The sequence below is a fragment of the Rhinopithecus bieti genome, unplaced genomic scaffold (genome assembly GCF_001698545.2).
Source record: "Rhinopithecus bieti isolate Rb0 unplaced genomic scaffold, ASM169854v2 scaffold_3041, whole genome shotgun sequence".
In the NCBI taxonomy this organism is placed as follows: domain Eukaryota; kingdom Metazoa; phylum Chordata; class Mammalia; order Primates; family Cercopithecidae; genus Rhinopithecus; species Rhinopithecus bieti.
In genome coordinates, this window is record NW_016804262.1 from 1532642 (window position 1) to 1547076 (window position 14435).

Consider the following 14435-nt stretch of genomic DNA (forward strand, 5'->3'; position numbering starts at 1 on the left):
GAAGAAGAGACATAAATGTATTGAGGCAACTTCCTTTAACCAAGGTCAATTCCAGAAAATGGATTCAGCTGTGAGCCATCAACAGCCAATAATTACTCCCAGCAACAGCCTTGAACCTGAAGGGGACCTGGGTGAGGGGCCATAGTATCCATGGGACAAGTCTCCTAGGAGTGGTTACTTTTCTTATTTTTTTTCCTTATATATATATTATTTCTTCCTGTCTTTTTAGGTCATTGCTGTTTTTTTTTTTCTTTTTTGTTACACATTTGGTTTGTATACTTTAATTTTTTAAAACACGGCAAAGTCATTAAGATTTATATTTAAAAGACAGAGATTTTGCCATGCAGTTACATGGTTTGGCTGTGTCCACCTAAATCTCATGTTGAATTGTATTCCCGACTGTTGAGGCAGGGACCTGGTAGGAGGTGATTGGATCATGGGGGTGGATTTCCCTCACGCAGTTCTCGTGATAGTGAGTGAGTTCTCACGAGATCTGATGGTTTAAAAGCATCTGGCCGTTCCCCCAACCCTTGTTTTCTCTCTAGCTCATGCTGCTTTGCGAGGGAGCTGCTTGTTTCTCCTCCTTCGGCCATGATTGTAGTTTCCTGAGGCCTTCCCAGCCATGCGGAACTGTAAGTCAATTAAACCTCCTTTCCTTATAAATTACTCAGTCTCAGGTAGTATATTTATAGCAGTGTGAGAACGGACTAATACACGTAGTTATTCCTCTTTACATTATTTTCTAAATAGTCTGTATTTGTTGCTTGCTTTTTGACTTAGACGTTATTTAGGAGAGACTTAATACTTAACCTTTTTCCAGTGGTTGTTTTTTCCAAAGTTAATTTTACGAATTTATGGTTATATCATGGTGTAGTCAGAGAATGTAGCCAATATAGTATCTACTTTTGTCATTTATTAAAGTTTTCTGTTTTTCATTAAAAGTTTTGTTTCCATTTTTCTTGCATATACCAAGGAAGATACAAAATAGCAACGCAGTTGAATCTGACAAACACATTGGTGTGTAATGAAATGCATAGTGTGCGGGATATATAGAAAAAGCAGAGGATATGTTTTTTCCTCTTTGTCTGTCTGTCTTTATATTACCAAAGTTCTTGGCACATAAAAAATGAATATGAGAACAGTATGAAAGTGAAACGGTTCTCTTTATTCCTTTGTGCCTTTGCATACTGATCAGGGAAAAGCAACCAGGATAATAAGTTTTTACATTGCTTTTCCTGAAATGTTGACTATTTACCAATAGATTTTAAAAATAATTTCTGAGGCCAGGCGCAGTGGCTCACACCTAAAATCCCAGCACTTTGGGAGGCTGAGGCTGGCGGATCACCTGAGTTTGGGACCAGCCTGGCCAACATGGTAAAACCTTGTCTCCACTAAAAATAGAAAAATTAGCTGGGCATGGTGGCACGTGCCTGTAATCTCAGATACTCAGAAGGCTGAGGCAGGAGAATCACTTGAACCCAGGAGGCGAAGGTTGCAGTGACAGAGCGAGACTGCCTCAAAAAAAGAAAGAAAGAAAGAAATATATATATATATATATGTATAAATAATTTCTGAGTATGTATTTATTGCTTTAAAAATCAAGCAACAGAATTGTTATTGTAATAAGCATGAGAGGGTTTCCCAGGCAACATTGGATTCTGATTGGCTAAGTTAAGGTAAAATGAAGCAGCGCACAAGTTTTGTGTTTTAGACTTGAGGCTCAAGTGTACTTACTTAGTTTTGATCTCAATAAAATAGTCTTAAGAAAATCATACAACATTTTGATTATGTGGATTTTGGCAAAACGGAGATGGAGTGGACGTAGGGCAAGAAGTACTTCATGATTCTTGATTAAACTTCCAGTGTTTTGAAAATCAAGTTAAAATTTCTGAAGTCTTATACTCTAATTGTATTAGCACAATTTATAAATTACTGCAACTTTTCACTAAAATCCGGTCCTTCCTCAGTCTTCATTGTATTATATATGTAACCTATATTTTTAGGAGAGTTTCGTGTGCCAAACTACCAATGATGAGAATTACATATTTCAAAGAAATATTCTAAGTTTTTGAAATAAAACCACAAGTAAATTACCCATTGTACATAGAATGTTGCCACCTAGATATTTTTTCAAAAGAATAGAAAGTATTCTCATTTTGATGCAGTAGCTTGTTTTCCTTAAAGAAATTGTTGCCCTGTTTGAGTCTGTTGGTGATAATTCAAAGTAAGTTATATATTATCTTTAGTTTTAAAATACTTAACAAATCTAGATTGAAGCAGTTTGAAGACTAAGTGTTTACTGTAAATGTAGTTGTAAAATAGAGTGAAGGAAAGATACATCACATATATGGATTGAGGTATATGTTATCACTAATTTTTTTTTTTTTTTTTTGGTAATTAGTACATGCCAGATGAGGTGTCTCTAAATTGGGTTTCACTGAATGACTTTTGGGATAAAAAAATCATAGAAGCACAGTCACCTGCAGATAAAATGTTGAAACACTGAGTTTGAAACTCTTCTCTGAATGTCTTGTTCTCATTATGGCGTAAACCACACATCATATTGTGCTTTACACTGTTGTTACTGTGTTATTTTCTTAGATATTAAGAAAATTTAAGTGTAGTTTATTAAAGATAATTTGAAAATATAAAAAAGAAAATAGTTAAATGTAGTTCTAACAATATTATGCATATAATTTTGTACTATCATTTTCTCTTGATATCTTGTACTAATTTTCCCATATTAATATGTAAAATATTTTTCACTGCTGTGTAATATTTCATCTAGGATGTATACCACAGCACACTTAACTATTCCACTATCACTAAACATTTAAGATGTTTCATTTCTTCATGGTCGTATATAATGCTGAAATGAGGGTCTTTGTATATAATGATTTTTTTCTTTCATATTGGAAGAATTTCTTGTGTGACGTTTTTATAAGCTACACCACTGAGGCAGAGTATTAATATATTTAGAGTTCTTGGTATCTGTTGCTAAACTGCCTTCAAAAAAGGCAGTATCAATTTGCACTCCCAATGGCAATATATGAGAATGTCTGTTTTGCCATACTTGTAGCAGCAGTGAGAATTGTCAAAACTATTTTCTAGTTAGTTTGATAAAAATATTAATACTGTCTCCTTATTGCTTTAATTTGTATTTCTTTGGTTATTAGCAATGCTGATAATTTCTTCAAGTTTGTTAACTTGCTTTCTTCTGTGATTTGGCTGGACACACTTTAAAAAAGCATCTTTATAATAAAGCTATTTATAATGTACAGTGATCATATAGATAGTATTGTGATAATATACATTGTGTATTGATATAACTCACACACCATACAATTCACCCATTTAAAGCAAACAGTTAAATGATTTTTTAGTATATTCATAGGGTTTTGCAACCATCACAATTAATTTTACAACATTTTCATCACTCCAACAAGGAATCATGTACCTATTATCAGTCACTCCTTATTTCCCCCCAAACCCCTTTACAGACCTAGGCAACCACTTATCTCTACTTTGTCTCTGTATGTCTACTTATTCTGGATATTTTATATAAATGAAGTCACACAATACATGATCTTTTGTGACTGCCTTCTTTCACGTAGCGTAAGTTTTCAAGAGGTAACCATGTTGTAGCTTGAAACAGTGCTTTCTTCTTGATTGCCTAATAACATTTTGTTGTACAGATATAAATCATTTATCAGTTTATCAGTTGATGGATATTGGAGTTGTTTCTGCTTTTTGACTGTTATAAATAATGCTTCTGTGAACATTTATGTACAAGTTTTGGGGTGGACACATATTTGTCTTGGGCCTACAACTAGGAGTGTAGTTGGTGGGTCCTATGGTAACCATGCTGAGTATTTTGAGGAATTGCCAGAGTGTTCATACATGGTTTTATGCATGTTAATCTATTGGTGTCTTGGTGCTGTTCTTATAGATTTGCATGAGCTCTTTATATAAGGTCAGTGTTAACCTTGTATACTTGCAGAAAGTATTTTAATTCCCATATATTGCTTGCCTTTAATTTGGGTAATGAATTTTGTGTGCAAATATTTTTCAGTTCTACATTGTCAGTTCAGTCAATATTTTATTTTGTAACTGGTTTCATTGTTACTAAGCTTTTTAAAAAACCATTCCTCGGCTGGGCAAGGTGATACATGCCTGTAGTCCCAGCTACTCAGGAGGCTGAGGAGGAAGGATTGCTTGAGCCCAGGAGGTTGCAGCTACAGTGAGCCATGATGGTGCCACTACACTCCAGCCTGGGCGACAGAGCGAGTCCCTGTCTCAAGAAACAAAAAACAAAAACCCTATTCCTCTGAGGACTTTGAGTCATATTAATGTTTATTTTCTTGTAATTTTTCTATATTCTTTAAAATATTTCATTACTTTATTTAGGTTATTTGGGTGGATGGTGTCAGATTAACATCAAAATGGATTTTTACTCCCAGTTATCTTACCAGTTGTGCCATTACCATTTTTCTTAACACTTCCTCTCTTCCCTGCTGAATTTGTCTTGATATTGCCTCTTTTATTGATTATTAATTTTTTTTTACTTGTTCTAATGTCTGTTTTGGTCAGCATGCCTATTCCTGCACCAGGACCACATTGTTTAAATTATTGAAGGTTTAGAATATGTTTTGTACCCAGGAAAACAGCAATATTGCCTTCAACCCAGCACCTCATATTTAATTAATCGTTTTCAAAAATTTCTTAGTGACTCTTATTTTTTTCCAGATGGTTCCCAGCTTTTTCCAAAGTTTTGTTATGTTTTCTAAATACCATTGGAATACTTATTGTGCTTGCATGAAACGCTCAGTTAAACTTCAAGAGACTTGACATTTTAATAGCAAATTTTGTCATCCAGGAACCTGGTATATCTTTCTGGTTATAGTTTTTCAAAAAAGCTCAGCCAAGTCTTGTACTCATTTTATGCAAATCACATATGGTTTACTCCCCACTGGAGCAGATCCAGGTTCTGAGGGGCCTAAAGCTTATGTGATTTTGGGGGGTTTTCTTAAAGAAAATGAATACAAAATTACAATTACAAAATTAGGTACCTAATCTTGGAAGGAGCCTGGGCAAGCAGTGGGCTCTGGGGCTGCCTTTATTTTCTAGGCAGTTGGCCTCTTTTCACAGGTATGCCTTTGCTGATCTTGTTATTGTATATTTGTAATATATTATCTTGTGTTCCCATAGGAATTAAAGAATCTATGAACTAAACTTAGAAAATACTTTGAAAAAATCTGTTTTCTACTTTTCCATTTTGGAATTTCTATACAAATAATCATACTATATGTGACTAGCAATAAGTTTATATCATCTTCTATAATGTTTTTTCTACATCTTAAACTTTTTTATTTATTTATTTATTTTTTATTTCTTCTTATTATTATACTTTAAGTTACTTTAAGTTCTAGGGTACATGTGCATTACGTTGCAGGTTTTTACATATGTATACGTGGCCATGTTGGTGTGCTGCACCCATCAACTCGTCAGCCACCATCAACTCGTCATTACATCAGGTATAAACTCCCAGTGTAATCCCTCCCCCCCCCCTCCCATGGATAGGCCCCGGTGTGTGATTTCCCCTTCCGGCAGTCCAAGTGATCTCATTGTTCAGTTCCCACCTATGAGTGAGAACATGCAGTGTTTGGTTTTCTTCTTGTGATAGTTTGCTGAGAATGATGGTTTTCAGCTGCAATCCATGTCCCTACAAAGGACACAAAACTCATCCTTTTTTATGGCTGCATAGTATTCCATGTGTGTAGTGCCACATTTCTTAATCCAGTCATGTCACTGATGGACATTTTGGGTTGGATTCAAGTCTTTGCTATTGTGAATTAGTGCCACAATAAACATACGTGTGCATGTGTCTTTATAGCAGCATGATTTATAATCCTTGGGTATATACCCGTAATGGGAGGCTGGGTCATATGGTACATCTAGTTCTAGATCCTTGAGGATCGGCCATACTGCTTCTCATAGTGTTGAACTAGTCATACAATCCCACCAACGTGTAAAAGTAGTTCCCTGATTATCTCCACATCCTCTCCAGCACCCTGTTGATTTCCTGACTTTTGAATGATTGCCATTTCTAACTGTGTGTGAAGATGTATCTCATATGTGGTTTTGATTGCATTTCTCTGATGGCGCAGTGATGATGAGCATTTTTTCATGTGTCTGTGGCGTATGGAAGTCTTCTTTGAGGGAAATGTCTGTTCATACCTTTGCCCACTTTTTGATGGGGTTGTTTTGTTTTTTTCTTGTAAATTGTTTGAGTTCTTTGAGGTTCTGATATTAGCCCTTTGGTCAGATGAGTAGATTGCAAAAATTTTCTCCCATTCTGTAGGTTGCTGTTCACCTCTGATGGTAGTTTTTTGCTGTAGCAGAAGCTCTTTAGTTTAATGAGATCCCCATTTGTCAATTTTGGCTTTTGTTGCACCGTTGCTTTGGTGTTTTAGACATGAAGTCCATTGCCCATGCTATGTCCTGAATGGTACTCCCTAGGTTTTCTTCTAGGGTTTTTATGGTATAGGTCTACATTTAATCCCTAATCCATCTTGAATTAATTTTTGTATAAGGAGTAAAGAAAGGATCCAGTTTCAGCTTTCTTACTTTATGCTAGCCAATTTTGCCCAGCACCATTTATTAAATAGGAATCCTTCTCCCCATTTCTTGTTTTCTCTCAGGTTTGTCAAAATCAGATGCTGTAGATGTGTGGTATTATTTCTGAGACTCTGTTCTGTCCATTGGTTATATCTTCTGTTTTGGTACCAGTACCATGCTGTTTTGGTTACTGTAGCCTTGTAGTATAGTTTGAAGTCACGGTCGCGTGACGCCTCCAGCTTTGTTCTTTTGACTTAGGATTGTCATTGGCAAGTGGGCTCTTTTTTGGTTCCATATGAACTTTAAAGCAGTTTTTTCCAATTCTGTGAAGAAACTCATGGAGCTTGATTGGAGATGCAATTGAATCTATAAATAACCTTGGGCAGTATGGCCATTTTCAATATTGAATTCTTCCTATCCATGAGGACATGTATGTTCTCCATTTGTTTGTGTCCTCTTTATTTCACTGAGCAGTGGTTTGTAGTTCTCCTTGAAGAGGTCCTTTACATCCCTTGTAAGTTGGATTCCTTAGATATTTTATTCTCTTGAAGCAATTGTGAATGGAGTTCATTTCATGATTTGGCTCTCTGTTTGTCTGTTACTGGTGTATAAGAATGCTTGTGATTTTGCACATTAATTTTATATCCTGAGACTTTGTTGATTGCTTATCAGCTTAAGGAGATTTTGGCTGAGACAATGGGGTTCTAATATACAATCATGTCATCTACAAACAGGGCAATTTTACTTCTTCTTTTCTACCTGGAATACCCTTGCTTTCCTTTCTCTGCACTGATTGCCCCTAGTCAGAACTTCCAAGACAGTGGAGAGAGGTGAGAGAGGACCCGCCAGTTTCAAAAGGGAATTTTCCAGTTTTGCCCATTCAGTATGATTTGCTGGAAAGAGCTATGAGAGGAGCGAGAGAGAGCGGAAGTTTATGAGCGTTTTTAGCGGAGAAGCTGTTGGAATTTGGCGAAGCGCGTTTTTGCATCGAGAAGAGTTGTCTTGTTTCTTTTATATGCTGGATTACGTTTATTGATTTGGAATCGTGAACCCAGCCTTGATCCCAGGGATGAAGCCCACTGATCATGGTGGGATAAGCTTTTTGATGTGCTGCTGAATCCAGTTTGCCAGTATTTATTGAGGATTTTTGCACAATGTTCATCAGGGATATTGCTAAAATGTTCTTTTTTTGTTGATGTCTTCTGCCAGCTTTGGATATCAGGATGGATGTTGGCCTCATAAAATGATTAGGAGGATTCCCTCTTTTTCTATGATTGGAAAATAGTATTCAACAAGGAATGGTACCAGCTCCTCCTTTGTACCTCTGGTTAGAATTCAGCTGTGAATCCATCTGGTCCTGGACTTATTTTGGTTCGGTAGGCTATTATTATTGCCTACAATTCAGAGCCTGCTATTGGTCTATTCAGGGATTCAACTTCTTCCTGGTTTAGTCTTGGAAGAGTGTTAAGTGTCCAGATATTATCCATTTCTTCTGTTTTCTAGTTATTTGCATAGAGGTTATAGTATTCTCTGATGGTAGTTGTATTGTGGGGCGATGGTGTATCCCCTTTATCATTTTTATTGGTTTATTTGATTCTTCTCTCTTTACTTCTTTATTAGTCTTGCTAGCGTCTGTCAATTTGACACATCCAAAGATCAAAAGAGACAAAGAAGCCATTACATAATGGTAAGGGATCCAATTCAACAGGAAGCTAACTCTCCTAAATATATATGCCACCAATACAGGGCACCAGATTCATAAGCAAGTCCTTAGAGACTTACAAAGAGACCTAGACTCCCATGTAATAATAATGGGAGACTTCCAACACCCTACTGTCAACATTAGACAGATCAATGAGACAGAAAGTAACAAGATATCCAGGAATTGAATCTACTCTGCGCAAGCAGAACCTAATAGACATCTAAAGAACTCTTCCACCCCCAAATCAACAGAATATACATTCTTCTCGCACACATCACACTCATTCCAAATATTGACCACAAATTGGAAGTAAAGCACTCCTCACCAAATGTACAAGAAAGAAATTATAACAAACTGTCTCTCAACCACAGATGCAATCAAACTAGAACTCAGGACTAAGAACCTCAATCAAAACTGCTCTCCCAACTACGCTGGAAAACTGAACAACCTCTCTGAATGACTACTGGGTACATAACGAAATGAAGGCAGAAATAAAGATGTCTTTGAAACCAATGAGAACAAAATACAACATACAGAATCTCTGGGACACCATTTAAGCAGTGTGTAGAGGGAAATTTATAGCACTAAATGGCCCACAAGAGAAAGCAGGAAAGATCTAAAATTGACACTCTAACATCTAAATTAAAAGAACTAGAGAAGCAAGAGCAAACACATTCAAAAGCTAGCAGCAAGGCAAGAAATTAACTAAGATCAGAGCAGGACTGAAGGAGATAGAGACACAAAAAACCTCCAAAAAAATCATATGAATCCAGGAGTTGGTTTTTTGAAAGGATTCAAACTTGTTGAGGAAAGGATCCATATATGAAGGTCATTAATATATGTTTTTAATGATATGACTGTAATCTAAATAAAGGAGTGTGTTTACTGAGGCCATAGCTAGATGAATTTGCTCCTCATCAAGTTTCATGCTTCAGATGCAACATAATTTTGCCCATAATGCAGAGTGTAGGCTACAGACCTATAGAATAACATAATTTGCATCATAGATTGGGTTTCTTTTTTTTTTTTTGAGACAGAGTCTCGCTCTGTCGCCCAGGCTGGAGTGCAGTGGCCGGATCTCAGCTCACTGCAAGCTCCGCCTCCTGGGTTCACGCCATTCTCCTGCCTCAGCCTCCCGAGTAGCTGGGACTACAGGCGCCCGCCACCTGGCCCGGCTAGTTTTTTGTATTTTTTAGTAGAGACGGGGTTTCACCATGTTAGCCAGGATGGTCTCGATCTCCTGACCTCGTGATCCACCCGTCTCAGCCTCCCAAAGTGCTGGGATTACAGGCTTGAGCCACCGCGCCCGGCCTAGACTGGGTTTTTAATACAACCTTTTTTTTTCTTTTAGAGACAGGATCTCACTCTATTGCCCAGGCTGGAGTGCAGTGGTACGATCATAGCTCACTGCACCTTTGAGTTCCTGGAGTTAAGCAATCCTCCTACCTCAGCCTCCAAAGTAGCTAGGACTGCAGGTTTGTATCACCATGCCCAGCTAATTTAAAAAAAAAAACGTATTTATTTATTTATTTTTCTTTTAAGAGAGATGGCGTCTTGCTGTGTTGCCTAGGCTGGCCTCGAACTCCTGCACTTAAGGGATCCTCCCGCCTTAGTTTCCTGAATCACTTAAGATTACACGCACAAGGCACCACATCCAACTTTACTATAATTTTAATGCTGTGAACTCAGAGTACATGTATAAAGATTTCAACAGTTTTCATTCTAGAAATTATTCAAGAAACTATGTGTTTGACCTGGTTTCTTGAATCAAAAATAGCCAAATGAGAAGAAAAGCTTCCTAATTAAATAGTCCTGAACATAAGTTAATGACTAGGTTTAAAGAGTCTCGCTAGGGACTTATTCTATTTACAAAACAAAAAATATTGGAAAGGTTATTTGGTATATGTATCCTACTGCTGCTAACAGCATTTTATAAGATAAGGGATCTAATTTTCACAGGTCATTTGAAAATTGCATATTTTAGAAATTTTAGAAGATACATCATTTATCATTTCTGTTTTACTCTTTAATGTTTTTGAATTCTTACATAGAGATTGTAGGACAACAGAAAAATGGACAGTTCAACTTATTAGTTAAATTAACTGTCACCTTTGTAGCTGATATATATTTTGGAAAACTCACAAAATCCTATAGTACCCAAAGCATCCCACCAAGTGCTTTAGAGGTGTGCAACACATTGTGGTTTATGGCAGTGAGAACACCAACCCTAGTCCCTAATTATCCAAATAATCAAGAATACGGGGACGTTTTTAGTTAAGACCTTTGGTTTTAATAACCGAAGATACCTATTCACAGTAAAGAATTCTCAGATAATTGTGATTATAACTGCTATTGAAGTTTAGTTGCATATTAACTAAATATTTGACACATGGGATTAAGAAGGGACGTGGCAAAACACAAGCAGCTTTAAGTGATTTAATTAGCGCACCAAAAAGGTGGAGGGAAAAGCTCACAGGCTCACCTTAAATTGTTTTCAGGCCAGGTGCAGTGGCTCACACCTGTAATCCCAGCACTTTGGGAGGCGGTGGCAATGGGGTGGGATGAGGCCGGATTACTTGAGGTCAGGAGTTAGAGTGACGAAACTCCGTCTCTACAAAAAACAAACAAAAATTAGATGGGCATAGTGGCAAGTACCTGTAGTCTCAGCTACTTTGTGGGGTGGGGCAGGAGGATCACTTGAACAGGGAGGTCGAGGCTGCTGTGAGCTGAGATTGTGCCACTGCACTCCAGCCTGGGTGATAAAGTGAGACCCTGTCTAAAAAAAATTGTTTTTTGTTAACATGATTTAATACCTATTAGATTTTGTCTTTGTCTAAACATAAGAAAATAACAAAAACCCTATACTTTATATGTGCTTTCGGAACTGGGAACCACAGAAAAATCTATGAAGGTTTAGGATATTTTCAAGTGTGTGGAAGTTTTGAACATTTCTTTTCATAAATCTCACCTTTTCCACCTCCAAATGGACTTTTGAGGAATAAAATGGATTACTGTGAATTAATGCAAAGAAAATATTTATTGAGATGCACAACATGCCACCCAGATCAAAAGCCTATAGTTGGAACAAAACAGTTAAAAACATGACACAACATAATAACCTTTCATTGCATTAAGAGGCGAGAAAAGAAAGAAATGAATGACCGTGTAATGTTCTATCCCTTCCATTGGAGAACTTTTGCATGGAATATTGTGATTAGCATGGTGATTGCATCAGCTTTAAGCTTTTATCACTGTCTAGGTTTTAAAGCAGGGCATGCAATATTATATCTTAAAAGCACTTTAATTTTTAAAAACCCCAGAGAGCCTTTAAGTGAGACTTAATTAAAATTCAAATCAACCTTAGATGTATATCCAAGACAGGTTTCAAAAGACCTGTACAACCTGTGTTCCTTTGATTCCATTCCCTTTCCAGTGATATCTCCAGTTGCTCTGGGCACCACGCACTTAGCCAGCGAGTTTGGAAATCCATGGGGGCATTCTGGGGTTGACACAATGATTTGATATAGGGTATCACTGACACTTAGAGGAGGGGACCAGGTTTGCCTGATGGCCCCAAAGCTTGATTTGGTTCTACACAATGAAAAATGTTCCGGCCCTGCTAGTTTCAAAAGATGCCCTGAACAATATCCTAAGACAAATATGGCAGTAGTACTTTTAATACAGATCTAAGTCAGCAGCCTTCCGTGTGAAGGAATACTGAAAAGTTTTAAAAGAAGCTACACAAAAAGGCTCCTTACTTAGGAAAAAGTCCTTACGTAGAGGAAAGCTTAAACGACATAAAGATATTGCATAAGAATCATCAAACAACTTACTCTTTCTGTGGATCCTGGCTTTGTTAGAAGTTTTGTTTTGTTCATTATAGGGGGTTTTATTGGCATTAATTTGATGTTTTAAAGGTTGACATTACAATATTACTGATCTTGATGATAGAGTTTAAATTTGAGGAACCCTTAAATGTTATGCTCAAAATCAGTGGTTGACTCGTCTCTCTGTTGGCATAGCTCTGGTGTTCACAGTTTACAGGGGAAAGGATTTTAGTGCAGCTGCACGTTTATTGCAAAATCAAGAAAAATCAAAATTATGTTGTGTAATTGAGGAGATTTGGAAATTACTAGACTAAAAGACTGAATATTACTAAGAAGTAAATGAAATACAGAAGTCACAATACATCTTATTAATAAATGTTATTTAAAAATATTTTGTATTATTGCCATTCTCTGTATTTTTTTAGTGCAGTACAAAATTGTGTGAAAATCACAGAAACAATCACCCACAATGTCCCGCCCAAGAAAGAACCCACAGACCAGCAGCCCACAAGACAATACAATGGATGGGAGCAGCTTCCATTACTTTCAAGGGAGATTTGAGCTCTCTGGGAAGAGCAGACAGTATCCAGCAGATGCATTGGAGCCCCAACCTGGCATTGGAGATGTCAAGGACATTGAAAAAGCAGCAAAGTCTATGCTAGACCCAGCACACAGATCTCATTTTCACCTTATAACCCCAAGCTTAGTATTTTTGTGTTTTATATTCAATGGATTACACAAGGCACTACTCAGTGTTGGTGTGAGCAAAAGGTCTAATATTGTGATTGGGAATGAGAACAAGGAAACAGATACTCTTTATGCTAGCAAATTCGAAGATGTTATGCCTAACTTCACTGCCCTTGAGATGTCATCAATTCTCCGTCACTGCTGTGATCTTCTGATAGGCATTGCTGCTGGATCGAGTGACCCGATATGCACCAAGAGCCTCCAAATACAGAGACAATTCAAGGCAATGATGATATCCATTGGAAGACCTTTGCATGGTAAAAGTGCTGATTTATTAATTAGCTATAATGCAAGGCCAGCTATAGATTGGATCAACTCAAGACCATGGGTTGGAGGATTAATGTTCACATTTCTATTCGGAGAATTTGAATCCCCTGCATGTGAGCTACTTAATCAAGTTAAAGTAGTTGCCAACAAAGCACAGATGACGACCTACTACACTGTGGGAATGTTCCTGGATCAGTGCATGGATGGTTCCATTGCTTTACCTGCTGTTGTGTCTGAGATTCCAGTTTTTGAGCAGAAGAAAGCACTGGTTAAAATGGCACTTGGAGATTTCTTTGAATCACATTTTGAATTACTTCGCCACCCTGTTATTGGGGAGCTATCACCATGAATGTTCCCAAATCTAGCAACAGCAGCAAACTACTGGGCCAAAAGAAGGAATCCCACATTTTCTGGATTTGAAGCCCTTGACTTTATACCAGGATCAACTATTACACTCCCTCTAGTTCGAATGACATCTGCTCAGAAAATCTCCAGAGGAAGTGACATGGATCCATATACACTTAACATCCTTCACAGGTACGGGATTTCGGGATTTGAGTAACAAATACGTGAACTAATCCTTATATTTACATATAAAAAGAAATTATGTGAATATCACATTCTAAAATTATCTGAGTGTTGCCTATTGTTTTCAATCTTGGTCTGATACATCTCTGACATCTATGGTAACTTCTCTGTAATCTTTTATTTACTTCTTTAAAAGAATCCATCCAGTATTCTCTGGCCACTGAAAGATGTGATCCCCAAAGTCTTTTTAAGTACTGGAGGCTAAGAATATACTTTGACATGTGGTAGAATTTTGAAATAATTGAAATGTTTTCTGTAGTCACACGGGGATTTTTATTTTATTCTTTATAAATAAGGCCCAGATCGTTTTTAAGATTATTGTATTTCTTCTCTAATTTGTCTTGATGATTTTTTATAATTATGTTGAAATCTGATGCATTATCATTTGTCCTAGCACTATTTTTTGTTACGGTTCTAGTGTCCTCGTGTACCTCTGTTCATTTCAGGAGATCTCTTTTATGGAATGACTTATTATCTTTCCTTAAATAAAAATATAATCATTAAGTCAGTGCGCAAGGATATGGCTATTTTAATGGATCTTGTAGTGTAGTCATATCTGAGCATTTACATATTGAAATACATGGTATGAATTATTTTCCTTTTAGTTCTCTGTTAAACTGTTGAGATGCTATTTTCATTTCTAAAACATTGTTTATGTAGTTAGATTATATCACCCAGGAATTTCA

At 36.9% G+C, this 14435-nt stretch overlaps 1 protein-coding gene across 1 annotated transcript; it reads left to right on the forward strand.

Moving 5' to 3' along the window:
* The first annotated feature begins 540 nt into the window (after window positions 1–540).
* Window positions 541–13664, forward strand: EBLN1 (endogenous Bornavirus like nucleoprotein 1). The gene is made up of 2 exons (XM_017867433.1): window positions 541–632; window positions 12573–13664. The coding sequence occupies exon 2, from the start codon at window positions 12617–12619 to the stop codon at window positions 13508–13510; it is 894 nt and encodes a 297-aa protein (XP_017722922.1). The 5' UTR covers window positions 541–632; window positions 12573–12616; the 3' UTR covers window positions 13511–13664.
* The last annotated feature ends 771 nt before the right edge of the window (window positions 13665–14435 follow it).